Raw genomic sequence first — 13340 nt, forward strand, 5'->3', positions numbered from 1 at the left:
TTCTGACACTGGGACATAGTCTTCTTCCTAAGCCAGACTTGAACCTGTGGCTCCCACTGCTTCAGCCAGGCATTTCAGATCTTCGTCACATCCAGGGACATTTGCACAATCTCCATGTGGCCGTGCACTGGTGGTCTTACCTGCTGCCCGTGGTCTCGTGTGGGTATTAAAGCATCTGGACGACACGACAGAGTGAGCTAGCCTCAGCTCTTGGAGCTTGGCAGGTTAATTAGGACATATTCCTTCTGACTCTGACAGAACCTCCTGTCTGTACAGCCCACATTGTTCATTCATGATGACCGTTGAACGCGGGCTCCAGGGTGATTTCCACAGTCTTCACCCTCATGTTCATGTACATGTAACTTTGTCCCCTGGAGTACGAGTGGCATCTATGACTTGCTTCTCATCAAAGGAAGATAGCAGAAGTGGTGGAGGTCACTGTGGTGACCACGGACTCTTTCCTGCTGAATGGACTCCAGATGCATTCCAGAGACTCTTCTTGCTAACGTTAGTGATGTTGAGGGGAAAGATATGTGGGCAGCTTCTTGTTTCTTAGAGCAACCTCCATTTTCCAGATGATAGGAATCAGGGGGTCTGGGGCTTACAGTTGCAGTAAACCCTTCTAACACCACAAGTAGATACTTCTGGGAACTGAAACGGCCCCTACTAATCACCCTGTCCCCCGCCCCATAGTTTCCATAAGGTCTGGAAAATGGTAGTTTTTTTTTTTCTTATTTCTGCATCTGTTTTCACAATAAACTCTCTTATTATTTAAACCAACTGGGATGAGCCTCTTTTCTTTGTGATAGGAGCCTTTTACAAGGTAAGTAAAGAAAAATCAGGAGTTAACCTGCAGGGGCCAGGTAAAATGTGTGACACTTCTCTGGGGTCTGGTAATGAGCAGTTGGGAGCCTGGAGAGTGTAGACAGACTGTAGCTCTTCCTGGGGAAGCAAATGGAGTGTGACTCCAGCAAGAACAACCTGGAGGCTTATCTATCACCTTACTGGGGAGCCATCAAATCCATCTACCCCCTTTAAAAGGGAGTAAGCGTCAAGTTACCCAGGGAGGAGCATACACTGATAGATTGAAAGAGTATCTTCACTCTAGCGGTTCTACTTCTCAGTTTAAGAAATACAAATCAAGGGATAGAGAGACAGCTTGGCTGTTTTGGAGCACAGGCTGCTCTTCCAGAAACCCAAGCCAGCACCCTCACAGTGGCTGGCTACTCTTCCAGAGGACCAGGGTCCAATTGCCAGCACCCTTATAGTGGCTCACAACTGTTTGAAACTCCAGTTACAGAAGATAACACTTTCCTTGGGTCTCCGCAGGTAGATACCAGTCACATAAAAGTAAACAAATCTTTTTAACTTGAGAGGTAGAGGCAAGGAGATCTCCATGTTCCAGGCCAGCCTGGTCTACATAGTGACGAGTTCCAGGACATCCAGGGATACACAGAGAAACTCTTAACTTGAGAAACAAAACAAAACAAAAAAAAACCAAAACAAAAAAGAAAAGAAAGAAAGAAGGAAAGAAAAGAAATACAAGTTGTCTTTCAGAATTGCTGTCCCTTGTAGTGAGCATCAAAATACTCACCATGGCCACTCAACCACCAGCTTCCAAACAAGACAACTTGGAATAGTGTTTAAGAGCTCGGAAGTCAGACTTGGACTATCGAGTTCTGGTAGTATGATCTCAGATGTGCAAACAACCAAATTTCCCAAGCCTCAACTCTGTTCTCCTCCTCTTTCTCATTCACTACCCACCACCATGCATGTATGTAGGCGGGTGCGTACAGGTGAACACACACACACACACACACACACACACACACACACACACACACACACACACACGCTACCTCTCTCCCCCACTTTTCAACAGAGATTAATGTAGCTCAGGCTAGCATCAAATTGCTATCTCACCGCGTGGCAGACCTTGAATTCATGGTCTTCCTGCAGACCTACAGACAGCACATGCATATAATACTGCACACACCTGTTTCCTTCATGTTAAGCAGGTCATACTAAAGACCAGGGAGATGGCTCGGTCAATAAGGTGCTTGCTGTGTGAGCATGAGGACTGGAGTTTGTAGAACTCCATATGTGAACATATGTGAAAGCTATGCAGCTGCCTGTAATCTCAGCAATTGAAGGGAAAAGTCAGGAGAACCCCGAAACCAACCTGCTAGCGAGACTAGCCAGAACTGGGGGGTGAGCTCCGGGTTCAGCAAGGGTGAGCTCCAGGTTCGGGAGGAAACACTAAGTGGAGAGTGATTGAGGGCAATATCTGACATTGACCTACCTCAGCACCCCCCACACCCTCACACACACATGCACAACACACACACATGCATAAGTGTACCCACACATATAACCATGCATACACATACACAAAGTACACACACATAAAAAAGAAAAAAATGAGAGATGATAATAGAGTATATCTCACAGAGTTACCAAAATAAGTACGATAGGGGGTGCGATGTTTTATAGCAGGAAGAGAACTTCATTTGCACATACCTTAGAGGTTCATGGTCATTTTAAAGACTCAAGTAAAACCAGTACAAAGAAACAGGAAAATACATTCCATTTTAGTGCATCATGAGGCTTAGGGGCTGTGAGCATATTTTGGCATTATGCAGACACTCGTGTATACCATTATTTTTTAGATATATATTTTGTAGGAAATATTGAACACCCTGGAGAAAGTCACTCCCCTGCATCACTCCCTCCTCTGAGCAGCCATTATGCCCAGGCCAATTCCTTTCACAGCAGCCACCACACTTTTAATTCACTGTCTTCCCAGTGCCCCATTTCCTTATCAGATTACCAACGACTACCACAGAAAAAATGTTTCTCTTTTCTTTCTGAATTACAGAACCGACTAGCTAGCCATTGTGTTACAGATAAGAGCAAATAAGTTTCCTAAGTTAAACATGACCAAACTTTAGAGGTTAAAATTAAATCTTTCATGTCTGTCGGGTAGGTGTGACGGATGACCATGACTCAGCATAAATAGTGAGTCACGCCGATGTATGTGGATCCTAACGGAGCCAGCTTGGCAGTCCTACAGTGTCTTCTCTGGGTGTTGTATTGATTCTGTAACCAGTTTTTATCCGAATCCACCGAGGAATAGGATGGTATGGTGGTTTAAATATGAATGGCTCCCCCTATAGGGGCCATCTGCTTGGGTCCCAGCTGGTGGAATTGTTTGGGAAGGATTAGGAGGTGTGGCTTTGTTGGAACACGAGTGTCACTGAGGGTGGGTTTTGGGGTTTCAATAAGCCCACACCCATCCCAGTTAGCTCCCCTCAGCTCATGCTTGTGGATCGAGATGTATTCTCTTGGCTGTTGCTCCAACACCATGCCTGCCTGCCTGCCTGCTCCAGGCCCTCTACCATGATTCTCACCCTCTGAAACTATGAGCTCTAAATAAACATTCTTTATAAGCTGTCCTGGTCTTAGTGTCTTATTGCAACAGAAAACTACTAAGAGAGACATTTTGCTTTCGTTTCTTGCCAGGAATCTTTTGATTCTGAATGTCTGACCCTACCCCATCCCCCTTTTTACTGCATTCAGTGCTTTTTATTTTTGTTTGAAGCTGAACAGACAGGATTAACACACCAAGCAACACCACTGGGTTTTGCTCATCCTGGTTTCATTGGGGACACGACCCTAAAAACATATCTTTGAAGATGCACTGTGCCTGGACCCCTGAGTGTCTCCTTGTTGAACTTCTTATAGATGATACTAGCCCTTTGCCCTCCCCACAAGGAGGGAAAGTATCATGCTTTGCACAGCTTGACAATATGGGATCCACAGCATCTCCACTTCCCAGACAGATGCTAGTACAGTTTGTGCATATAGTCATCCATTCTGCTTGGTAACACGTGCCAGCCATCAGGGCTCCTAGGTGGTATTTCTTGTATGAGGCTGCTATATCGAACTTTCCATGGTGATCTTCAGACCTCTTGGTAAGGATGAGTTTGTCACACTTCAGTCGCCTGTCCCATTTGGTACAACAGCCAGACATAACAATGGAGGCTGATACCCCTGGGAGGCCCAGAGTCCACATAAACCAAGAGGACCGTGCTGCTGCTGTTGGCCACCAGAAACCCGTGCCACTCCTTATATTTGGAGTCCTTTCTGTGGGGACCATGTGGGTTTGTGAGGACTAAGGTGTTGAATTTCCCTGGGTCATCCCTTGAAATGGGATGGGCCTATTCCTGGGTGGGCACTGTACTTGCTCATCCACCTCCACCTGGTGCTGGGGCCATTCATTTACCCTCTGCAGGCTCAGCAGCTCAGCCCACTGGCTGATGTCAGCAGGCATGGATGTGGCTAGAGCCTGTGGGAGAGTCCACCCTGGCCCTGAAAGTCTTGCGAGATGTGTCGAGAAGTCACAACAGAGGTATGATGGCAGATCAAAGAAGATGCTTCCTTTTCAAACAACATTTTTATTTATCCTTTATATAATACATATATATATATATATATATATGGTGTGTGTGTATGTGTGTGCGTATGTGTGTGTGTGTGTGTTTTGATCACATCTATGCCTCCAAATGTTTCTTGAAATATGAATAAATTAGCTAATATCTTTGGAAGAAAACAGAATGAAGAGGCAAAGTTTTGTTTAAAATCACGCAGCTGGGTGATGACAGGGCTTCATCTGGAATCCAGGTCTTTAGGCTTAAAAGCCAGCACTGTTTGTACATCCATGTCTGTGCCCGTTGATGACAGTGGGGAGACCAGCCTGCAGCAGCCAAGGTCCCAGACACCCTGAGCATCTGATGGACACTGGGGAAAGGCTTGAACAATGAAGAAACTAAAGGTCCTACTACCTTGTCCCTTACTAACACACGCCATCCCAACTATCTAAAAATTTCACGTTTGAGCCTGGAGACCCAGCCAAGGGTCTGCTCCCAAGGGTGCTTGATTCCAGTCTTGTACTCAGAGGAGGGAAACTACACCTTCCTGACAGCTCAGGGAAAAACTGGACCCTCTGCCCCAGAGTCCAAAAAAGGGAAAGACCTTCTGCGTGAAGAAGGCAGTGAAGGTATAGATATGTTCTTGGGTGTCGGCATTGACAAAGGTCACCCAGCCTACCTCATAGTCAAGAGACACCTGCACCTTCCGGGGTTGCTCCTCCAGGGCTAGCCTTGTGGGGAAGGAACCCAGAGCTGAGACAAAGCCCCAAGCCAGCCTCACTGCCCATATTCCCTCCTCTGGCCTCAGCCTCACTTCTCCCTTTCTTCGTACATCTTCTTTGACCACACCTATAGTGCAGCTGCCTCCGTGGGCCAAGTCGACATTCACCACCCAAGTGTGTCTCCCCTCTGTAAAGCCACATCGGGCCAGAACGCAGGTGGCTCGATCAAAGCGTTGTGGAGTATCTGGTGAATTCTGCCATTTGTAGGAGAACTGAGCCTTCCGATGGTCTTCAGAGAGGAGGAGCTTGGGGTGGGAAGTCTGGGGGTCTAGAGAGATAAGAGCTGTGAAATAAAACAAGGAACATGAATGTCAATAGGTCATTGCTATGACCTACTAGGATGGCCTAAAAGCTTACTTCCATACCTAGAAGCTAGTGTTGAACCAGCTGTGTGTTCCAGAGCTTGGGTAACACCAAGGAACTGGTTAGACCTACAGACTAAAAATCTGCATCCTAAAAGGATGTCAAGGGGGTGCATGTACATGTTAAAGTCAGAAAAGTCAGTCACAAAGCGTATGCTGCCGTTGCTTGGTCTGACATCCTCTGGAAAGCTGCACAGCTCATGACTAGCAGTCGAGCCTCCTGTTGGTGAAGCACACAGGCTCCCTAACACGCAACCTGCCTCACACGTGGGCACCCTCACAAATTGCATCCTCATACATAGCCACCCTGACACTCTGTAGCCTTACCCATGGTCTCTCACCTCTGTAGCTTCCCCTCAAGTACAGCTTCTTTGAATGGGGCACAGTAATCCCGACAAAAAGCCACTTTCACACCCATGTATCCTCCTCACACACTCTCTCTCACTTTCTCCTCCAATTCCCAGCCAACCTCACACACGACCTCCCTCGTATACAATCAGCCTCATGCCGACTTCCCTCACACAGCCAATCATACATCTGTACACACAGTCTCCCATCTTCACAGTGTTCTCATACGTATCCTGACTCACACACTACTTCTCTCACACAAAGCCAGCCTCACGCAGCTGTTTACACACAATGCCCCTTCACACACTACAAACTTCACACATGGCCACCCTCACACATGGCTTCTCATTACACCCTTCTCATACACGATGCCTTCCCCAACAGCTTCCCTTCAACAACAGCCTACCTCCCACCCAGCACTACCTTCTGGTAGTCGCCCTCCTACATAATCTCTCTTGCACAAAGCCTTCCTCATGCAACTGCCTTCGCACACACACACCTTCCTTGCACACACGCTCTTCACACAAAGCAGTCTCCCACACAGGTACCTTATACACAGCCATCTGACAGCTTCTCCACACACTGATGCTCAAGCACAGCTACCAATGCAACCAGCTTCACTCACACAGGTTCACTCATAGAGGAGCACATGTGTGCGCCAACACACACACACACACACACACACACACACACACACACTCCCTTTAAAACAAGCATCCCTCACGTACAACTACCACCATACCCAGTAACTCTCATGCAAGGCCTCCTCACTTAACCTCCCCTCCCAAACAGCTTCCTTGTACACAGCCCTCTTCAGCCATAGCTACCTCCACTCAACAACCACTCTTCAAATCATCTCTAGGTTGTTTATGTTGCATAATACAATGTAAATGCTGTGGAAATATTTGCTATACTACACTATTTAGGGAATAATGGGAAGGGGAAAATCTTACCATATTCACTACAAACTTGTGTTTTTTTTTTGTTTTTTTTTTTTTACCTAGGGCTGAATATGGGATCTATGGATATGGGAATGTATGCATACTTATATGCACAAGTGTGTATGCTACATGTGACGAGTGTGGGTGTGTGTATATAATTATTTAGCGCACACTGCAGAACCCAGAAACGTGGTTTCTCTTTCTCAGGACTTTAAAAAAAACATTCTCCCCATCCTAATGCAGGGTCGCTTACCTGGCTCATAGTCCAACTCAAAGCAGAGTTTTTCTGTGAGGAGGAAATAAGGACAAGATGAGATTTCATTGATCTCAAAACCGCAGAAGACCCAGTGGCAGGGAGGGAAGGAAGAGAGAGAAGAATGGCGGTGCAATTGTCTAGACCAGCACTTACAAGTTTGCTTACATCCGGTCCTCTTAGAACAATCACTGCGATTTCAAATCCAGACACCCTGGGGCAGGGCTGCAGAGACACAGATGTCTCACAAGGGGTTACGGATGCCCCTGGCCTAGAACTCAGGGAGAAACCTGCTACCCCACCTCTGAGCAGACAGGGACTATGGCTGTCCTGCCTTCTATTTTCATACACGTATACATAGGGAATAGATAATTAGGTTCACCTTTTTTCTTCCACTTGGAAATAGTGGTTAGGCCAGTCAGCCTTTGATTAGAGTAAAACTTCCTCTACCGTCTAGTTCCTCTACTGTGAGTTCTTGGAGGAAGCAGGGCTCCAGAAATGTCCTCCCAGGGGAACTTTTTTTGTGGGCGTGAACTTTAGAAATATGTGACATTGTTCTCGATTTCACCATTGGAAGGGAGCAGAAAGCCACAACATTTCGAACTTTCTTGGCTGGCTGCCATGATGACTCCCTCTTCTGGGAAGGGAGTGTGACTCAGTCCCTATAAGGGTGTCTCAGTTTAGACAGCCATTCCAACAAAAAGAAAAAGTAGAGGGAAAGCCAGGGCACGTAGTCCATCGTAGAGCATTTGACTACTATACAGGAGCCCTGGGTTCAACTTTCAGGAGTGAAAAAAAAAAAAAAAAACCAGCGACAGGAAGCAAAGGAAGAAGGAAGAATCAACGTCCACGGTGAGGCAATCACTGCCACCAGCTGTAGTTAACAAAGGTAACCATTAAAACACACAATGCATTACACCTGCTACTGAGAACCCTTGATGATGTAGGGTCATGGATGTTGTTAACCATTATTTCCTCAACTACGTCTTGTCAACTGGTCAGATTTGTTTAATAGGTTGATTCCCAACTCCCAAGTCCTCACTTTTATTATGTCTCTTCGCCACCGCATAATCCCGAGAGTTAAGATTTTTATCGGACTTGGCAAATAAGAAAGTCAAGGTACGGAAGGAAATGAGATGTGCTAAAAAACACATAGTACAATCATTTGGCAGGGAAGGCAGGAGGCCGTTCCTAAGCCCAGGCTGTGGTCTCCTTACCCAGAAATATCTTCATCTCCTGCCGCAGGGGCATGACCTGTTGGGGGAAGTCCCGGATCCTTTGGCCCAGTCCTGGGGATATAGCCTCAGGTTTCCGGCCCTTTCTGGTTTCACATCTAGGGGCACAGAAATGGCAGAGTCTGGGAATTTTAAAAGATCTTTTAAAAATATTTAATTTTTTAAATTAAGCAAAAATTTAAAGTGCAAAATTAAAAACGTACTTAAGGGGTTGGGGATTTGGCTCAGTGGTAGAGCGCTTGCCTAGCAAGCACAAGGCCCTGGGTTCAGTCCCCAGCTCCGAAAAAAAAAAAAAAACCTTAAATTAAAAAATAAATCTTTTAAAAAAATACTTAATTTTATGTGTATGGGTATTTTACCAGCATGTATGTATATCACATGTATACAGTGTTCATGGAGAACAGAAGAGGGTATAGGATCTACTAGGTATGAACTATTGTATGGGTTCTGGGAACTGAGTCCTGGGCCCCTTGCAAGAGCAACAAGTGCTCTTAACCACTGAGCCATCTCTCCAGCCCCAGAACTATTCTCTTTTAATGAGGTCCCTAGACGGCCATCTTCTTCTAACAAGGCCTGGAGGAGTGACTTCCCACACAGAGACTTGGATCCTCTCAGACGGACCCCACTGCTGCAAAAGTGGGTAGATCTATGGCAGTATCTGAGAACACATTTGAGCATTTGTAGATTTATACACGGCTGTACATTAAATTGAGAGTGTGGTTTATCTGCATGGCAATAACTAGGTGGGTAGTGTACGGATGGATGTCTACAGGGGAAAAAAGGAATAGACACTATCACTAACCTTATTAGAGTGCTTCTGATATCCTGGAAGAAGGAAGGAGGAAAAGAAAGGAGGAAGGGAGGGAGGGGAAAAGGGAGGGAGAAGGAGAGGGAGAGGGACAGAGAGGGGGATAGGGGAAGGGGGAGGGGGAGGGAGAGGGGGAAGAAGAGGGAGAGGAAGGGGGAAGAGAGGGGGAGAGGGGGAGGGAGGGAGGGAGGGAGAGAGAGAGAGAGAGAGAGAGAGAGAGAGAGAGAGAGATTAGGTTCTGTTTTTTTCTCTCCCACTTTTGTCTCGACCATAAAATACAAAGTACTGTATTCCCATCCTTGGATATGAGGACCAGAAACCAGCACCTGGCTCCTTTGCTTCATGGACAGACTTGGTGATATGACCTACTTCTTGCTATAGGCAAAAGTAAGCAAGTCTTACACCAAGGTGTCTTATATCCCAGGACCCAGTACATCTCCCTAAATCCTGCTTCCAGGACCCCAATAACTCTTCTCTTCAGGTTCAAGGAAGTAAGACAGTCTTGGAAGAACTTTCTGGCCAGCAGAGGGGGACGTTCAAGTTATTACAATGTTGCTTTGGGAGCAGCACCTGGCAGTTGTTGGCACGCTGCTCGATACTTCTCTCTCTGTATCGTTCCAATTTTAGTATATGTGCTGCCGAAGCGAGCACTCGATACTTCTCAAGAGCAGCTTCCACCTTTTTATACCGCCATATCCTCGTGTCTACGGATGGCAGGAAAGAAAGACCAAGACCAGAGAGCACAGTGACCAGGCATCTCTTGGGGAAGCATAGCCTAGAGTTCAACCCCCTGTTCCGTGTTCCATATCCGTCCGGGATGCAGAGACATGTATGTAAAGGAGGTACCGACTAGGTAATGATTCCAGAGACCCTAGGGGTGAGGGTAGGCCAGGCCTCACCGTCAGGAGCCCCCTGGCTGGCCGCTCATTCTTCTCCTCCAGCTCCTCGATCAGGGTGCTGAACCGGCACATCTCCCTCGTGGCCAGGGAATCAAACTCTTCCTGCTGCTTCAGGATGTCCCCGTCCAACCCCTCCAGCTGTGCCAAGAGCACAGTCTGCTGTCGCTCCAGGAACCGGCTCAGATGAGCAAACTGTGAAATCACCTGTTGCTTCTTGGTGGCTACCTGCGTCTGAGAAGGGAAGATGAGAGCCACAGAGGATATTTTACTCTCCTCCCATCCATCCTCTTCCTGTGGCATCTCATCCCCACTTTCTTCCCTTTCCTTATAGATTCCCATTTCCCTCTTGATCTACACACACACACCCCTCCCATGGTTAGGTAGTAAAATCAGAGCCCCCTACTCCCGCCTTCTCCCCGTCCCTATAAGGATGTGGAACTGTGTTCTTCTTGCTTGTCACTCCATTTCCGGGAGCCACACAGCCCAGCATCGTCTCCTTATCATTGTCACCGTGGCTTCTAAAAGGGGCTTAGAGAAGACCCCAGAGACGCCTGGCCTCTTCTTGCCCTGCACACTGCGCACACACCACTAGGCTGGCTGTTAGAGGTAGGATCACGTTAATTCCTGCAGTGATTGGAGAAGGAAATGATCCGTAATCTCCATCTCATAAGTGAGTAAAGCCAAAGCTAGCGAATTGATGGAGGAAACAATGCCAGAGTCAGGATCCAGACTCAAAGCACCTTCAAGTCTCTGCTCTGTGGGCCTCAGACTCTGGAGGAAGGAGCCGGGCCTGGGGAGGGTGGAGACGTACCAGGAGCACTTGTATTCTTTTGTTTTCTCTTGATTGGGTTTCCTGAATCTCCTCTCTCTCTTTCCTTAGACACACGAGACACTTCTGTATTTGTTCCTGGGTAGAAGGAGCATGAAATACTAAGATGAGGGGAAAGTAACTGTAAAGGAAGGTCACTCCCTTCAACCGGTGGGAGCAAAATGCCCTGGAGATGAGTGTGAACCCAGCACCTGGAGATACTCAGGGTCTTCGTTCTCATTCTGATTTTGAGGCTGGATCTCATGTAGCCCAGACTTAACTCAAACTCAGCATCCTCCTGCCTCCGTTTTCCAAACATTAGGATCAAGGACTAAGTACCACCAGAGCTGGCCTCGAGTCTTATGACTCCTGCTTCGTTCCCCAGAGATTGTGACCAGGGTTCCCCCCATTCTCATGTATCATCAAAGGTCAGGACTTTGCCTCCCTCTTTGAGCCCCCTTTTTTCAGGTTAAATTACTACTTTCTTCTGCATCACCTACGGTCTGAGCTCCACGTGTTCCTGAGTGAAAATGAAATTCTCTCACCCAGAGGGGAAAAAATGCAAACAGCGCCTCCCTTTTTATTAGAATGATAATCTAGAAATGATACAAGAAGGGACTTAGATGCAAAAATAATTGATCCACGGTTTTATAAATTGTTCTAGAGTTAGGAACAAGCAAACACACAAGTGTGTGTTTAGAAACTGAGGTACAGCTCAGTTATTAGGGTGCTTGCTTGGCAAGTAAGAAGCCCCGAGTTCAACCCCTAACCCTGTGAGTGTGGCAGCACACGCCTATAACCCCAGCGTCCAGGAGGTAGGTATGTATATATATATATATATATATATATATATATATATATATATATATATATATATTTAGTCTGAGGCAAGTTGGTCTTACTATATCAAAAGAACACATTGCCACATCATACATATAAGCGCCTACTTATGAAAGAATATGGCAGAAAAGCAACTAAAACCTGCAATGGTTAATGGGTAATTAAATGAAGAATGAAAGTATATGCCACCAACAGTCACCCAACTAGCTCATTTGCAACAGGAACATTCCGTGACATGCTTCAAATAGAACATGCTCAGACCACCCCTCCACAAACGAGCTGTTCGCTCTTGTAAATATACAAGCATCGTCAGTCCCTAAGATACAAACTTCAAGCACACTTAACTGATACAGGACACAGGCGCACGCGCGCGCGCGCGCACGCACACACACACACACACACACACACACACACACACACACACACACACACACACACACACATCTGATGGCTCATTCGTTTGGAAAGGATTTACTATGGCCCACAAGGAAACAACGTAGAGCTCTTAATTAGAACCCTGTGCTTCTTTGTGCTAGAGTACATGTCTGGGAGATTAAATAAGGCGAAAGAATTTGGAGTCAGGATACCCCATCCAGCCCAGAATCCACACCACCTTTCCCACCTTTCTACTTCCCTTAGTCCAATCCAGCTCCCCCGAGGGTCCCCCACAGCCCTTTCCTACCCTGCAGGGATCCTCTCCTACCCTGTAGGGACCTGCTGCGTCCTCCAGGAAGCGCACAGTGTGAGCCCCATGCTGTCCAGTCTCGCGGCATACCACACACAACTGTGCCTCATCCTCCTCGCAGAAGAAGTAGATTTTCTCCCCGTGTTCCGGACAGGCATCCTCCACCTCCAGGCCTCTTGTGGATGCCAGCTGAAGGCGCTCGATATTCTCCACCACATTGGCCAGCTGCCAGTTTGGCCGGAAGCTCCCTGGACGGAAGGGCTCTTTGCAGAGCGGGCAGCTGAGGGACTCTTCCGATTCTGGGCCTGGGGTCTCACAGAAGCGAGTGAGGCAGCCACGACAGAAATTGTGGCCACAGTCAATGGTGACTGGTTCCCTTAGGGTGCCTTGGCAGATGGGGCAGTTGACCTCATCTGCCAGGCTAGTCACGGAAGGAGCTGAGGCCATGTCAACCCTACTGGGCCTTCTGACTCCTGGAAGTCACCATCTCTCATCCACGTCAGTCCTGAACACTAGTACAGTCACACACACTCGGACAAGGGGCCCAGTTACATCTCTGGCACCAGAACCCCTTGTTCGACTCTCCTGGGAGCAGACACACTCCTGCCAACAGCGGAGATGTAGAAATAGCAGAGGAGGAGGGCCCAGGAGCTCACAGCATCATAAGTTCACTCTCCGGACCAGTTCCTATGGCCTGGGTCTCACTGTCTCTTTCTGTCTACCCGAAGCTGCTCACAGGAAAAAAAACATAAAAATAAGTGTGTATTCTCTCTGCAGTCCACTGTTGAAAGAGATCTTTCCTTTGGGGTCGGGGAGGAGCCTGACTCACAGAGGACTGCTGCCACCCCAGCTCTTCAACATAGCCACCTGTCTCCAGGGAGATTGGAGGTATCAGCCAGCACAAGTCCAGTGGGCACGGGAGTGTGGGGACTCAGATAAGGCTCCTGAG

General features: G+C 47.4%; 2 protein-coding genes and 2 pseudogenes across 4 annotated transcripts in view; 1 reads left to right on the forward strand and 3 right to left on the reverse strand.

Annotated features, from left to right (window-relative positions):
* Positions 1-776, forward strand: part of Trim40 (tripartite motif-containing 40) — a 10280-nt gene extending 9504 nt beyond the window's left edge. For both annotated transcript variants that reach the window (XM_087597895.1, NM_001009175.2), the window contains 1 exon segment: positions 1-776. This exon segment is cut by the window's left edge and continues 115 nt beyond it. The gene's annotated coding sequence lies outside the window, so the exon portion shown is untranslated.
* Rpl39-ps1 (ribosomal protein 39 pseudogene 1) lies at positions 2960-3544 on the reverse strand (annotated as a pseudogene).
* Pbp-ps (Pbp pseudogene) lies at positions 3803-4261 on the reverse strand (annotated as a pseudogene).
* Positions 4442-13256, reverse strand: Trim10 (tripartite motif-containing 10). 2 transcript variants are annotated; one of them, NM_001009176.2, is given in 7 exon segments: positions 4442-5495; positions 7117-7149; positions 8334-8449; positions 9154-9176; positions 10059-10289; positions 10870-10965; positions 12410-13195. In NM_001009176.2, coding segments are annotated over 7 exon segments (1470 nt in total). In that variant the 5' UTR covers positions 12839-13195; the 3' UTR covers positions 4442-4953.
* Between the last annotated feature and the right edge of the window lie 84 nt (positions 13257-13340).

The sequence above is a fragment of the Rattus norvegicus genome, chromosome 20, assembly GCF_021556685.1.
Source record: "Rattus norvegicus strain SHRSP/BbbUtx chromosome 20, alternate assembly SHRSP_T2T, whole genome shotgun sequence".
NCBI lineage: Eukaryota > Metazoa > Chordata > Mammalia > Rodentia > Muridae > Rattus > Rattus norvegicus.